At 41.6% G+C, this 14058-nt stretch overlaps 2 protein-coding genes across 2 annotated transcripts; one reads left to right on the top strand and one right to left on the bottom strand.

Moving 5' to 3' along the window:
• Positions 1–218: 218 nt before the first annotated feature.
• LOC308318347 (myelin-associated glycoprotein) lies at positions 219–4514 on the bottom strand. The gene is made up of 8 exons (XM_080767870.1): positions 4438–4514; positions 3394–3792; positions 2696–3010; positions 2275–2541; positions 1685–1984; positions 1280–1388; positions 1005–1170; positions 219–897 (listed from the first exon to the last, which is right to left on the bottom strand). The coding sequence occupies exons 1-8, from the start codon at positions 4478–4480 to the stop codon at positions 733–735; spliced, it is 1764 nt and encodes a 587-aa protein (XP_080623996.1). The 5' UTR covers positions 4481–4514; the 3' UTR covers positions 219–732.
• A 703-nt stretch (positions 4515–5217) lies between these two features.
• On the top strand, positions 5218–13495 carry LOC308318573 (NACHT, LRR and PYD domains-containing protein 12-like; the record flags this gene model as incomplete). Its single annotated transcript, XM_080768189.1, has 8 exons — positions 5218–5245; positions 5633–5980; positions 10036–10116; positions 10282–10332; positions 10758–12570; positions 12721–12807; positions 12914–13081; positions 13183–13495. Exons 2-8 carry the CDS (start codon positions 5653–5655, stop codon positions 13493–13495), a joined length of 2841 nt encoding a protein of 946 aa, XP_080624315.1. The 5' UTR covers positions 5218–5245; positions 5633–5652.
• Positions 13496–14058: the final 563 nt, after the last annotated feature.

Genomic DNA, 14058 nt, shown 5'->3' on the forward strand with positions numbered 1-14058 from the left:
TTCATCATCAAAGATAAACTAGTGAAACAAAACACACCAGTGCATCAGGTGTAAGGGTCAGTCTGACTGGATGAAAGACACTGATTAATAATAATAATAATAATAATAATAATAATAATACAAATATTTACAAATTACAAAATATTGTAATATTATTGTAATAATATTAATATTAATATTTGTATTGTAATTACAAATATTTTATTTGTAATGCACATGCTACATGGTTTAAAAACAATGACATCGAAAATAACAAAAAACATTTGGCAACATAAAACCCTTCTTGGGGTAAAAAGTATTAAGGCATATTGTAAATGACCTTAAAAAAAATAGAAGGAGGAAACGCTTTGTTAATTTTTTTTGTTTTGAGTCCATTTAAAAAAATCATCGGTAGATTGCAGGGAATTGTAGCTGAATGCCCGGTCGCCCATGGTGCGGAGATTGGTCATGAGGGCAAGGAGGAGGTTGGTTGGAATAGAGGGTTGTGGTTTGAGAAGTTCTTTGAGGTAGGGGGGAGCATTGCCATGGATGCACTGATGAGTCACAAGGGAGATCTTGTCATCAACATCACTGTTGATGAACATGGTTTTAGCCATCACGGATCCTCTGATGTAGCACTTTATTAAATTGTGATGTAGTACTAAGCACTTTAAACCAAAACAAGAACATTAACAAAGGGTAAATGTGTATTCATAAGTTGTGTGAGGGTATGTGACAAGTCCTGTGTGGAGCTCAGAGTATTTCCAGGTAGATGGCCGTCTCAGTTTCAGGTGTAGTCGTGCTGCTATGTGTCGCTTGCGTAGCTCTAACCCGGGAACCAACGGGTCTCACTCTTCTTTCTCCTCCTCTCCTCTCACCCATTCGTCTCTCCCCTCCCCTTCTACCTATTGGGCGAGTCTGGATAAGGGACACATTAATCATGAAATCAGGGAGGCACAATTATGATTTTCTCTATATGGCCTCTCTGCAGCCGGCTATAATGTAAGGTCATCCATATACTCTACCTGTTTAGTGCGGACAAACAGAGGGGTGCAGTTCTGGTATACAAGCTGATAGCTGCCATTGTTGTAAATGTTGGTCACTTCTGTGCAGTTGATGTAGAGGGGCATCCGGTCCTGATAGATCCCCATTTCTCCTGGGTAGACTGGTGGAGGTCTACTGAGGACATGTCTGAAAGGATCAATAAAACCAATTCAATTCCAATTTGGCCAACACCTGTGACAAATTAACTGTAATGTAGGCCTACTACGGTACATGGCGGCATTGCATAGCTCCTTACTTTCCAGGCTTCCTTCGGCAATATAACAGGACACGAAATGAAATTAAGAATATGATGATCAGGCTGATGGCCCCAGCTGCTATCACCAACCACAACAAAGAGCCCATCACTGCACATTGACGACAAAAAAGAAAACAAAGTGCAGTGGATCAGGATATTGTTGTCAGCATGTCTTTCTTTTCATCTCAGTATAATTTAGTTACCCTTTAAAAAGATGTGTCTTGGTACAGTACAGTACAAGGTACAGTATCGGTTGCCTGGCAAAAGTGCTAGAAAACAATATTTAATGATATGGGTTAATTATTATTATACAGAGTAGGCTGTAGGCTACAGATATATGGATAGATAAAATAGATACTGTAGATACAGTTGTAGATGGATGGGGTGAACGGGTTTAGAACACACCTTCTTCTCCCTGAAACAGGGTGAGGGAGTCATTGCCCAACGCATTCACAGCAAAGCAAACCACCCTCACAGGCTTGAACCATAGACTGTAAAAAAATGGCTTGAACACGTGGCCCCTGAGTGAAGCTGTTTGAGTTCCATGATCAGATGTCACTGACATGTTGTAACCACTAGGGGGCACACTCCCATTAACACTCCAGGTGACTGCTGGCCTGGGGTAGGAGTCAACTGAACATTGACATTGCACCACCAAACCCTCAACGGCACAGAAGGATGACAGATGGAGGATGGCTGGCTTGTCTGGGAAGAGAAAGTATATGAGAAAGAGGGTGTTGTATTAGTCAGTGATGGGGGGATTATATTGCTTTAAGACAAGTGATACCCACCACAACCAAACTAAAGAATTAGCCTCTGTAAGGTGTTCAAGTTTACTGCACTTCAATCATAGGAAGTGATGTAAAGCTGTGTCAAATAATCATCTGGAATAAGTATAATGTGCCACCCGTTACTTTGTGAGCCACTGATTTACTTGAAAGCCCTGTTGGAAATATTAAATTGAATTGTATGTAATGAAGGTACTGCAGAATTACATTGCACACTTAACGGCGTAGGATGGGACTCTCCTTGACCAATCATGTTTCGAGCTGAGCAGCGGACCCGTATGTCTCGCGTCACGTTGTACAAGCGGACCATGTGTGACGTGCGCCGGTGAAGCTTCACAGTGACCCCGTGCTGGGTGTAGGACCAGTGGTAGTCTGACACAGGGGGGTCAGCTTTACAGGAGCAGCTCAGCAACGCTGTGGCCCCCTCCAGCACGGTCAAGGTCTGAACCTGAACCTTCACATCTTTCGGAGGAACTGGAGAGTACGCAGAGAGGGGTATTGTATAAATATTTATTTTAAAACAATGAACAGCAAAACATTACCTGCAATAATGTTTTACACAAATTAATTATGATATCATAGAAAAATGACACAAAAAAGACAATAGTAATCAAAATGGTTACATTACATGTTACGTGAAGATCCTTCAAAGCTGATTTTATGTTGTTGCTTGGATAGGTGGCCTCACAGCGGAGCCTGGGTTTTACATGGTATGAGGCGATAAAGGACAAAGAGGCCACTATCATAGGACTGGGCAACTGGGGATGTAGCACCTCCTTTTCCCCATGATCACTGCCATTTCCCTGCAGGAATCCTCTTTCCCAGTGCCACAAGAGTGCAGGAGGTTCGATAGGACAATAATTGCTGACGGTGCAGTTCAGGGTCACCAACTGTCCTTCTGTGGCTGATTGTATGCCACTGATGACAGGAGGCTCTGGGGTATCTGTCCACGATGACCAGATTGGTTCCATTATTTTCATTATCTTTATATTATTTAAGGTTAATTAATTGCACATAAATTAATTAAATATATTTACAATACATTGTTAACTCAAGGAATAGTAGGAATGCATACAGACTGAATTTTAGGTATCAATGTATAACTAATAAACATGCTGTAACAGAGACTTCACAACAGGCTAATCACTTCAATAGTTATTTTCAAATAAATTGTTTATTTAACATGTTTATGCGAACTGTGTGTGTGTGTGTGTGTGTGTGTGTGTGTGTGTGTGTGTGTGTGTGTGTGTGTGTGTGTGTGTGTGTGTGTGTGTGTGTGTGTGTGTGCGCGTGCGATAGACTGTTGGGGGGCTTTCTCCCACTCACCTGAAACTTCCAAGATTAAGTTACTTGGCCTCCCCCAGTCATCATCTCTATCTTTCAGTGCTACCTCAAAGAGGTGAGAGTCATCCATGCTGACCCTTTCCATCTTCACAGAGCAGTCTCCATCTGCCATGCGTCCGTAAAGGGCCGTGCGACCCTGGAAGTCCCTGCTCACTTGACTTCCGTCCTCACTGTTGAAAGCTGTGCTGCGGAGAGGGAACAAGTAGGTGCCACCTTTGGCTTTGAACCTCAGCCTGACATCCACCCTCCCCCTGGCAGCGTGAGGAGCTAGAGGAGTAAAAGAGCAGGGTATGACCACGCAGGAGCCCGCCAGGGCGTGCACACGCTCAGGGACAGAGGGTTTTGGGGACACAGCCTGGGCGCCTGTCCAAAAGGCTGATGCTATGACAGAGAGGACACAACCACAATAAAGGTAATGTTTGTATGACTATTAAGTGGACATGGACACACCGCACAGTGCATGGAACTAAGTATCAAATGTACATGAAGCAGATTAACACTACTTGACGCTTAAGCCCAATTTTATTGGATGTATGACAATAGCTATTTGCTATTACAATGTGTGAGTGTGTATACAGTAATAACATAGGGCTTAAGCGGTTAAATTAATGTATCAAATTGTCAAGTAGTGTTAATCTAATGTGCCACAATGAAATATGTTTCACAACAGATGTATTTTTAGAAAGGAGAAACAGCATCCTCTTCACTATGTGATTCGGCAGCAACTTTAGCACGCATGTTTTTCTTTTTTTTACACTGGGTTATGTGCAGTGCCTTATTAAAATAGAAATAATTGTCTTTGAAAACATAATAATGTGGACCTATCCGATGAGCAGTGTCCTATACCTGTACTTTAAAAACCTGCATCAAACAATTAACATTTCAGCTTAGAAAGAAATACATTATTCCCCTACATCTCTTGCAGTAAATTTCAATTTAGCATGATTTGTATCTGTTGTAATATACAATTAAGGCCAGTCAATAGTCGACATTGAAATTAAAAACCAATAGAATGAACACACTCACCAAAAATCACAGGACATACAAGAAACATCGTGTCCAGATGCATGACTGCAACACCACTCAGCCAACAGACAGGCGAGGAGACAAAGTCGCAGGAAGAGGAAGTTGTGATTGGTTTCATTTGCCTTTGTGGATAGGCATCTTCTGTCCTGTTCATCTGTCCTCTTAAACTTGCAGTATCTTACTGGGGGACAGACAATATTTAGATTATTTAGAAATTAATTCACCTCATTTTGACTGCTTTTTTTTCTTTTTTAAAAAGGTCAGTAGTTCAATTGATGGAATTATCCATTGTAAAAGTTTGCAACTGAAAGACAGACTACAGCAGAAATGTGAGATAACTCATGACACTGAATGAGTCACTCATGCCAGGGTTTTTCCTACTTGCCCAGCTATTTGCAATTTCTCCGACTGAATCAAAAACCTAACCACTAGTTGTGCGACATTAATTCTGTTGAAAATGTTGTGACATTTCAAAAGTTTTTACAACCACTATTATTACAGTATGTAGGATGTTACTGAAACAATATTAATGCAAAATATTAAAATGTAAAGATAAAACAAACTGTAAAACATTTGTCACGCCACACAAATTAATGTTTTTCAATGTTCCAATAAAAGAATGCAATCAGGGTCATACTATATAACATATTATATAAACTATGGACTCTAGACTCTGTTGAATTGGTGTCCAAGCCTTGACACTCCTCCTTCCAGCACAGAATAAATCCTCTCTATACTACAAGCAAGACAGGCAAGTAGAACACGGACTATGGGGGAAGTGGATCGATGCATTATCTTTTCTAGCTAAGTATGTTAAACACATTCATTCATTTGTGTTTTCTCTTTTCTTTATGGTATGGTTTACATTCAGGGTGTGGGTCTGTATTACAGACCTCATTACAGACTCTGTAATGAGGTTAAAAGTTTTTCTGATAGTTTAGCATAGCATACTCTGCAAGAGACAAGAGATTTTTAATTGAGGGACTGTAGCAGATTATGATGCAAAGCTAATTTATACCCACTTCTTTATGTGTGGGTTTGACTTATTAGCCTAAACTTTCTTAAAGACAAGATTGAGCCTTTTATTTCATTGTTAATGGGTTGTGGCTCTTTCAGAGCAGGAACTCTGGGGGAGGGAGGGGTAAAAAAGTTCAAAAGAATGTAGTTACATATAATCAACATTCATTCTTGACAGTGACACCGTTCCTATAAACCATGAGCTCAACCCAGCAGCTACTCCGATCTCAGAGAGACTTGCTGCTGAACTGGACCCGTGACCACCCGGCACCATTGCTGCGTTGGCTACGTGACGCCAATGTGCTCTCCTCCAGTCTCTACCTGTCTCTGCTGGAGCGGTCACCTTCAAATGCTGTGGCGCAGGCCCTGGAGGCAGTGTGTGCCAGCGAGGAGAGTAGCCAAAGTTTCTTGCAAGTGCTGAGGGAGGTGCAGGATTATTACTGCGAGGATCTTCAGGCTTGGGTGGAGAGACACTGCAGAGATGAGACAGACACAAAGCTGGAGCCTGTTCCTGTTCAACTTGAAGGTAGAGTAAGGCTACAATAGCAAGATATATTTATGATCTCTGCACCTATTAGGAAAATAATATAGTTTAGGTTTTAACACAGACAAATTGTAGGGGAGAATGGGGTAAGATGAGCGAGTATGTTGAACCACCCCCTTTATCTAGAAAACTATGTTGCCATGTGACCTTAAATCTAGTAAGCATCCATCATTTACACCTGGCTGTGAAGTTGGGAAGCACATGAGGAAAGTAGAAAGCATTCTTTTACACAAAAAACTGTTTTTGTCGGTCAAAGTAAAACTTCGACACATCATGTAAAATGACTGTTATACAAAGCAAAATGTACCTAGGTCTAAAATGTAATATCATACACGTTGATGATTTGCCAATGGATAGAACCATGTGAATCATTTAGCAAATAAATTGTCGGAAGTAGCTTATTCTAGTAATTGTTTTCTAAAATGAGTAAATTGAGTCAATTTTTTTTATTAAGTCTTTGCTACTCAAATTATACTGAATGGCCTTTAATTTGCATGCACATACAAGTTTGCAATATTGTATTAACAATATTGCAAATATAAGGTTCTGAATAACAAACTTTATTTAATTGTCTTAATATTGTTTCAATAATAAATAAACAAATAAATAAAAGGGAAAACTGTTATTATATTATTATCGATAAGTGAATACATTATCTGTTCAACTTTAAGCTTTTAACATTAAAATACCATGTGGTTCAACTTACCCCTCGACTTGGATCAACTTATCCCTTACCTGGGGCAAGTTGAGCCACATGACCACTTTTTTTTAAAAGGTCATATTTTCATGGCCCTTTGTCATAGATGCTTACTCATCCTGCTACCCTAATAGACAGGGGTACATAAGCACAGTGGCCGTTTATCCAACAGCTTTCTCCGACCGAACCACACTTTTACCACACATCTCTATATGCAAAATAAATTCGGCACACTCCCAGAATACATATAGGCTACATTTAATTGAAAGAAATGTCTTAATTACTCTATAAATATTGTTTTACATCACCACACGATCCCATGGGACAACTTTCTGTGACGTCAAAATCGTCATGTTTGCCAAACTCTCCACCAGCACAGAGCCTCCTCCCCCTTTCACTGCTCCTCTGTGCTGTGTGTGACCGACCCACTGTACCGGACGGTCATAGCAGCCGCTGAGCCGCCTGTAGAAACCCCTCTCCTCTCCAAGCAGCAGCCCACATAACCGTGAGACCGCAGTGAGAACGCTATGGCATTGCAAGAAGCTAAGGCTTCGCTGCTAAGCTAACACAACACCAGCCATGGTGGTGGTGATGTTAGCTTAGCTTAGCGTAGCGTAGCTTGCTGCTGCTTGGCTGTTCAACTTCACTTCATCTCTGCCTATAATTTCTTATTGTTACCCTGACACCGGAGCTGCAAAAACAGACAGATCTACAAGCTCTACAATCTCAACTATCAAACTCCAGCTATAGTCCCACTCCTCTGAACTCCAGGCTGCATGAACAGTGCTCGAGCGCTCAGTTTTCTGCCCCCTCAATGTCGCACATCTTGCGCATTCACTTCAACTTAAATGGCTCTTCTGCACAGCGCAGCAGTAGCTTTGCTTTGCGCTTGCGTTAGTCAAAACTAAAAGCGAGTTACAGTGAGACGAGCATGTCGACCGTAGCAATGAATGGAGAGACCTTTTTGGAATGATTAAATCCATTATTGGCCTGGAGAAAGTTACAGCCGCTCCGCCTCCTCCTCCTCCCTGGCACGGTACAATTAGCCATGTGCTATATGACGTTTTGTTTACCCTGCGACAGGGACTGAGAGAAGGAAACAATGTCTTAATAAAATAAAACATTAAATACCATGTTTGGGTTTATTCAACTAAGGTACTGTTACCATAGGCGTGGTGTGACTGACCAATGTTTTGTTTTTTAACTGACATACATTCCACCATAGCAAGGTATGGTAAGGTATTATGTGTTGGGGCCTTTGAAGATTGTTGTTTACACTGGATTAAGGAATTATATGCCGTATGGTATATATATAATATAACATTACATTTACCACGTTAACTGTTCCTGGTGCCACATTGTTTAATGGCATGAAACAATACTCTTAAAAAAAAAAAAGAACGCCATCCATTGCCTTAATGACTAACTTACCATATTGTGCTGAATATAACACTATTTATTTTGTTATCGGGGACGGGGACTAGACTAATTGAATTTCAATGTACTTTTTTCACTAATTAGTCTTTAAAAATGGGGGTCATCTTATTATTGGAGTGGTCTATAATCGGCACAATGCGGTATTTAAAAAAAAAAAAAAAAAAAACAGGAGCGGGATGGGAGTGGGAGTCATCTCGAGTGGGAGCGGGATGGGATCAGGAGTCATTCTACAGGAGTGGGACAGGACAGGAATTTTATTTTTACATTGGTCCAGGATTGGGACAGGACAGGATTTTTTCTGTGGGAGTGGGACACGACAGGAGTGGAAATCCACTCCCGTGTCAGTCTCTAATCACAGCATGTTCCATGCGTGTGCTTCTCAGCTTCTCCAAACATTTGCCTGTGCGTGCTTCTGTGCGTGCTTAATCATTTGCACGCCCGTGCATCGTTTGTTCTTTCTGTGCTTTTCCCAAATCACATCGTGTGTGTGTGTGTGTGTGTGTTTGTGTGTGTGTGTGTGTGTGTAAACATTTGCCTGTGCGTGCTTAATCGCTTGCACGCCCGTGCATCGTTTGTTCTTTCAGTGCTTTTCCCAAATCACATCCTGTGTGTGTGTGTGTGTGGCGCGTCGCCCTCCAGCTGCAATTGCGAGTGTGCGCAGATTTGAACCCAAACTCACGCACTATCCATGCACATTATTAATACTCGCCTATATTTACTACATCGCCCTGTGTGTGTGTGTGTGTGTGTGTCGCTGTCGCGTCGCCCTCCAGCCGCAATTATTACTCGCCTATATAACGACACTTTCACCCAGTATGAAGCTAAATGTGGAAGCCGTGTGTGTCACACCAAAACTGGTGACCTATACAATCCTGTAACGCCGTGCATTCTGTGCTTGCGTGCGCATTTCCCAAATCTCAGTGATTTATCCACACATCGCTCTCTGTGTGTGTGTGTGTGTGTGTGTGTGTGTGTGTGTGTGTGTGTGTGTGTGTCGCGTCGCCCTCCAGCTGCAATTGCGAGTGTGCGCTGTGTGCAGGGCACACTACTGAGTTTAAAAACACAGCTGAAACATGAAGTGGAATCTTTTGTTTGTGTAAAAAAAAAAGGGAATATCAACAAAACATATCTGTTTATTGTACACAATGCAATATTGAATGCAATGATATGGTGTGTCCTGTAAGCCCATGTGGGCTGGGCGCCTTTGGTGCATGACACAAAAATAAAGAAATCTATCTATCTATTCAGGCCCATTCAATTAATCTATCACTACATTAGTTGCCTGTTCAAACTAAACTACACTTTATGAAATCATTGTTGCAGCCTACACACATATATTCAGGCCCATTCAGAACACATTTCCCAAATCTCAGTGATTTATCCACACATCGCCAGCTGCAATTGCGAGTGTGCGCTGTGTGCAGGGCACACTACTGAGTTTAAAAACACAGCTGAAACATGAAGTGGAGTCTGTCACCTCCCGCTATTTCTTTCTTCCCATATTGCGCTGCAACGACACTGGGATGAGGCCCCCGAAGGGGGCCGAAATTCTAGTCATTTAAATTGATAGAAGACATCCTGCAATATGGGTAGATCATTAGATTTTACTGGCATCTCATTTTGCCTTGCTTCCAGGACAACTTAAGCCCTAATGTTTTTTTTCAAAACCAAGCAATCAGAACAATAAGGGATTGGAATTGAGACAAAGATTTACTGCATGAGCAGAAGTATTGAAGGAAAATTATTTACAGGGTGCAATTCAGATACTCTGATGTCTTGCCAATTTCAGTGCCATAACCCAAGCAAAGATGTTATTGTGCAAGTGCAATAGGGTAATTGTCAACTAAAGTTGTACAGTATACTGTATGTTTATAATGGCAGCATCTTTTTTTCCTTACTACAGACAAAAGATCTAAAGGCCGAATTGCTAAGCTATTCACGGGGAAGAAGAGTAAAGGTTTCACCGTAACCACTGAAGGTAAATGTCCTTACTCATGCATCATGGGAAGTTAGTTCCTCCTAGTACCACTATAAATGAAAGACATGTCATATATTCATTTGTAGAATAAATTAATTAAATATTGAATTAATAATTTTGAATTACATTTAGCATGTTATGACAATTCAAATTATCTTTTGGATAATGCAGTTAAAAAAGAGTTGAAACCTCGCAGGAGCATAAAGTCAGCCAATATCAGAGGTATGTAAAAAACATTTTTTTTTACCATTTTCTCCCAATATTGTCTTTGATCAGAACTGCTTAAAGATGGAGTGCCGTGATTTTTTTTAACCCCGTAAAACATGATCACCAGCTACTAAGATTACTAAGATTTGTGTACAGAAAGTGTAAAAAAACTTTGAACTAAAGACAAACATTAAACCTGTGTATAGGAGGGGCTAGCGCGGCACCCCTCAAAAATACACAGGGAAGACATACAGTATTTGAATATTCTAACCACACCTTGGGTCTATTATTAGTAAGGATAATTAGTAAGGATATGAGTAACTCCACACATACAAAACAGAAAAAGTAAAACAAAATCACAGCACTCCATCTTTAACAAGCTATGTGAAAAGAAAATCCATTGACATAAATTGCTTGTGATTTTGTGTTGTCAACTACAGTTCCAATTTCTGCCCACAAAACTACTCTTTTGAAACGCACAGAGCAACTAAAATGCTACTCCGAGGGTGAGGGAAATGCTTCAAACTCTGCATCTCACATCGAGATCCGCTATACAGATCTCTTTTTGACAGAAGACTATGAATTCATTGACAGCAGCCAACATGAGTACTTTGACCTAGCCAGTCGGCGTGCACGCATCTATGTCCACCAGGCCTGCCAGCGCATACAGCCACGTCACCTCCTTAGCCCCCAGGGAGGCCCAACAGGGAGGCCACCAAAAAGGGTTAAAGTGAAAGGTATTGCTGGCATCGGAAAGAGTGTAGCAGTACAGAGACTGGTCTATGAGTGGGCGTTGGGGAAGAACATGCGCAATTTCACCTGCATCTTTGACCTGCGCTTCAGAGAGCTCAATCTGATTGAAGTGCCATTGAGCTTAATCGATCTGCTTGGAGAACGCTTCTTGTATCTAAAGACAGTTCTACCGGACCTTTTTGCTTCACCAAGCTCTTTGCTGTTCATCCTCGATGGATTGGATGAGTTCAAATTCCATCTCAGATGGAATGCTCCTACCTGTGACATTGGTGTGAACTCTACAGTGCCAGTGTCAGAGCTGATGGTGTCCCTGATCAAAGGGAGCCTTCTTCCAGAGGCATCAGTGATTGTCACAATGAGGCCTTCTACAGAAGCACCCAAGCGTTTCTTCCAGAGATGTTGCATGGTACTGGGCTTTGAAGAACAGCAGGTGAAGGAGTACACTTCAAAGTTCTTCAAAGACAAGGAAGTAGCTGACAAAGTCTATGATTATGTCCTGAGCAATGACAACCTCTTTGTGCTGTCCTTCATCCCTCTCTATTGCTACATCATCTGCACGGCTATGGCCGAGTTTTTCAGCTCAGGGAAACAAGATGATCACGGTGATTCAAAGTCTCTGGAGCTGAACCCACCCAGAACAGTCAGTGAGGTTTACTTTTGCTACCTGTTCACAGCCGTGAAGCACCATGCACTGAAGGGGAAGGCAGAGAGGAGCACCCCAAAATCAGAGGTCCTGTCACTGGCTAGACAACAACTGACCAGCCTTGGAAAATTGGCTTATGAAAACCTTCTAAACAGAAAGATCCTGTTTGACCGGGCAGATCTGGAGAAATACGGTCTTGCACCTGCTGAAGTACAGAGCACCTTCCTCAACATCCTACAGCCTCTTAAAGAAGAGACAGGCGACATGTTTTCCTTCTTTCACTTGACTGTTCAGGAGCATCTGGCTGCCCTTTACTGCGCAATCAACCTTGACAACCAGGAAGATATAATCCAGGCTCTGGATTTCTGGTGTTTTGGTGAATTCCCATCATCCCCCACTGCGGTACCTCTACTAAATAAAGACCTGGATGTGGAAAAGCTGGAGAGCCTGCACATGTTCACACGTTTCTTCATGGGTCTTCTCCGTGCAAGGCTGGCAGGTCAGCTTGAGGGGTTGGCCCTTACCCCCATGGAGCAACAGGATGGCCTCCCCAAGAAGCTAGGTTTATGGTTCCAGGCCCAGTTTAAAGGCAGGGTACTGGGTAACCAAAATGCCCTGAATCTTCTCCACTGTCTAATGGAGTTTCACATGGTAGAAGCTACAAGCACTGCAGCACCAGAGATCAAGAAACTGAACCTGTTCAAAATGAAGCTGAGTGTGGTGGACTGTGCAGCAATGCATTACGTGCTGCAGTTCTCCCCACACAAGTTAGAGGAGCTCAACCTAGGCTACTCAAACATCGGAAACAGAGGACTCAGCAGACTGGGTCCAATCCTTCATCGCTGTGAATCTCTCTAGTGAGTGTGATGATACAACATACAATATATAATGTGTGATTACAATAGGCATAACAAAACAAAGATAGCAACTAACTTTAAACACCACATGAAAGTTAATGAAACACATGCATTCCGAAATGTTTTATTTACTCCAAGTATCTCTTTCAGTTTGAGATACAACTGCCTTGACAGACAAGCAGCCATTTTAGAATCTGCTGTTTTGAAATCAAGCGAATGCCAGGTGAAGAAGCTGTTGTAAGTATATTAAATATTAAGTATTACTTTAAGAACATTTTACCACCTAAAATATAATTATATAGACTGAATGCTATTATTGAATGGAATGCCTTTGGTCCTGCAGTATGTGTGGCAATAATCTGGGTCCAGAAGGGGTTTTGCAGCTGTGGAATGCTCTGGAATACAACACGACAGTGGAGGAACTTTACCTGGACATCACTGGCATCACTGAGATGGGCACAGAGAACATTGTCCACTGCCTCAGCAAGAACACCTCTCTTAAGACACTGACGTAAGTACAAAGAGTTCAGTTTCCAGAAACATGTTCACACTGCCATGCCATCTACTGGAGTGTGGAGAGAATTACATTTCTATTGTTGTGTGTTTGATCAGCATTGCGGGGAATGACATCGGAGAGGGAGGAAGGAGAAGGCTGAGGGAGCTAGAGCGACGAAGGCCGGATCTCCGCATTATTGGAAACTTTGTAGATGACCTTGGTTTACTTCAGGCCTACCTGGACTGGGTGGAAGAGATCCGGGCTGACCGGGACCAGATGGACTCAGTGAAGAACGCTGATGCCTTGCAGTCTGTCCTGAAGGGTCTGCAGGTAGTAGAGGAGGGAGAGAATGCAGAGAAAGCCAGGGAGCTGAAGACCAAGATTCTGGAGTTGCTGAAGCCCTCCATTGTTCGAGCTGGTGCAAAATGATCATATGATTAGATGTATATTTAGGGGGTGCAGTTCATTCTAAAGCACAGAAAGCTTGAGAAAAACAATGAAACAATTACAATAAAAAGTTTTCAGTATAGGTTAGTCTTTTCCAAATCCCATTTGAATCACAGTGCCTTGAACACTAGCTTAAGCTACTACACCACTATGAAACATGTTACTTTTTTTTAGGATGTCATGACCTTATTTGTAACATTTATTACAATTTAATATGCCATTAACAGTTGAAAATAAAAATGTAACAATTTGAAAATCAGACAACTATACATTTGTATACATGTAGGTAGGCTATGTTGAAAATGACAAACCTTTCCAATTGAATGCATGATATCAACAAGTCCTCACTGTTCACTTGACTCCCCTTTCAAAGTACCGAGGCCATTTGCCTTTCATTAATTTCCAAACATTAAGGTAATCTAAGAAACAGGACACATAGAAACAGGCACTCTGATCCAAGGAAGTCAGTCCGATTATATTAGGAGAATTTTAGCTCAAAACTTGAACAAATCCAAATTATGCCCAAATAAAATGACAACCATTGA

Source organism: Protomyctophum bolini, assembly GCF_963924005.1.
Source record: "Protomyctophum bolini genome assembly, chromosome: 7".
Lineage (NCBI taxonomy): Eukaryota > Metazoa > Chordata > Actinopteri > Myctophiformes > Myctophidae > Protomyctophum > Protomyctophum bolini.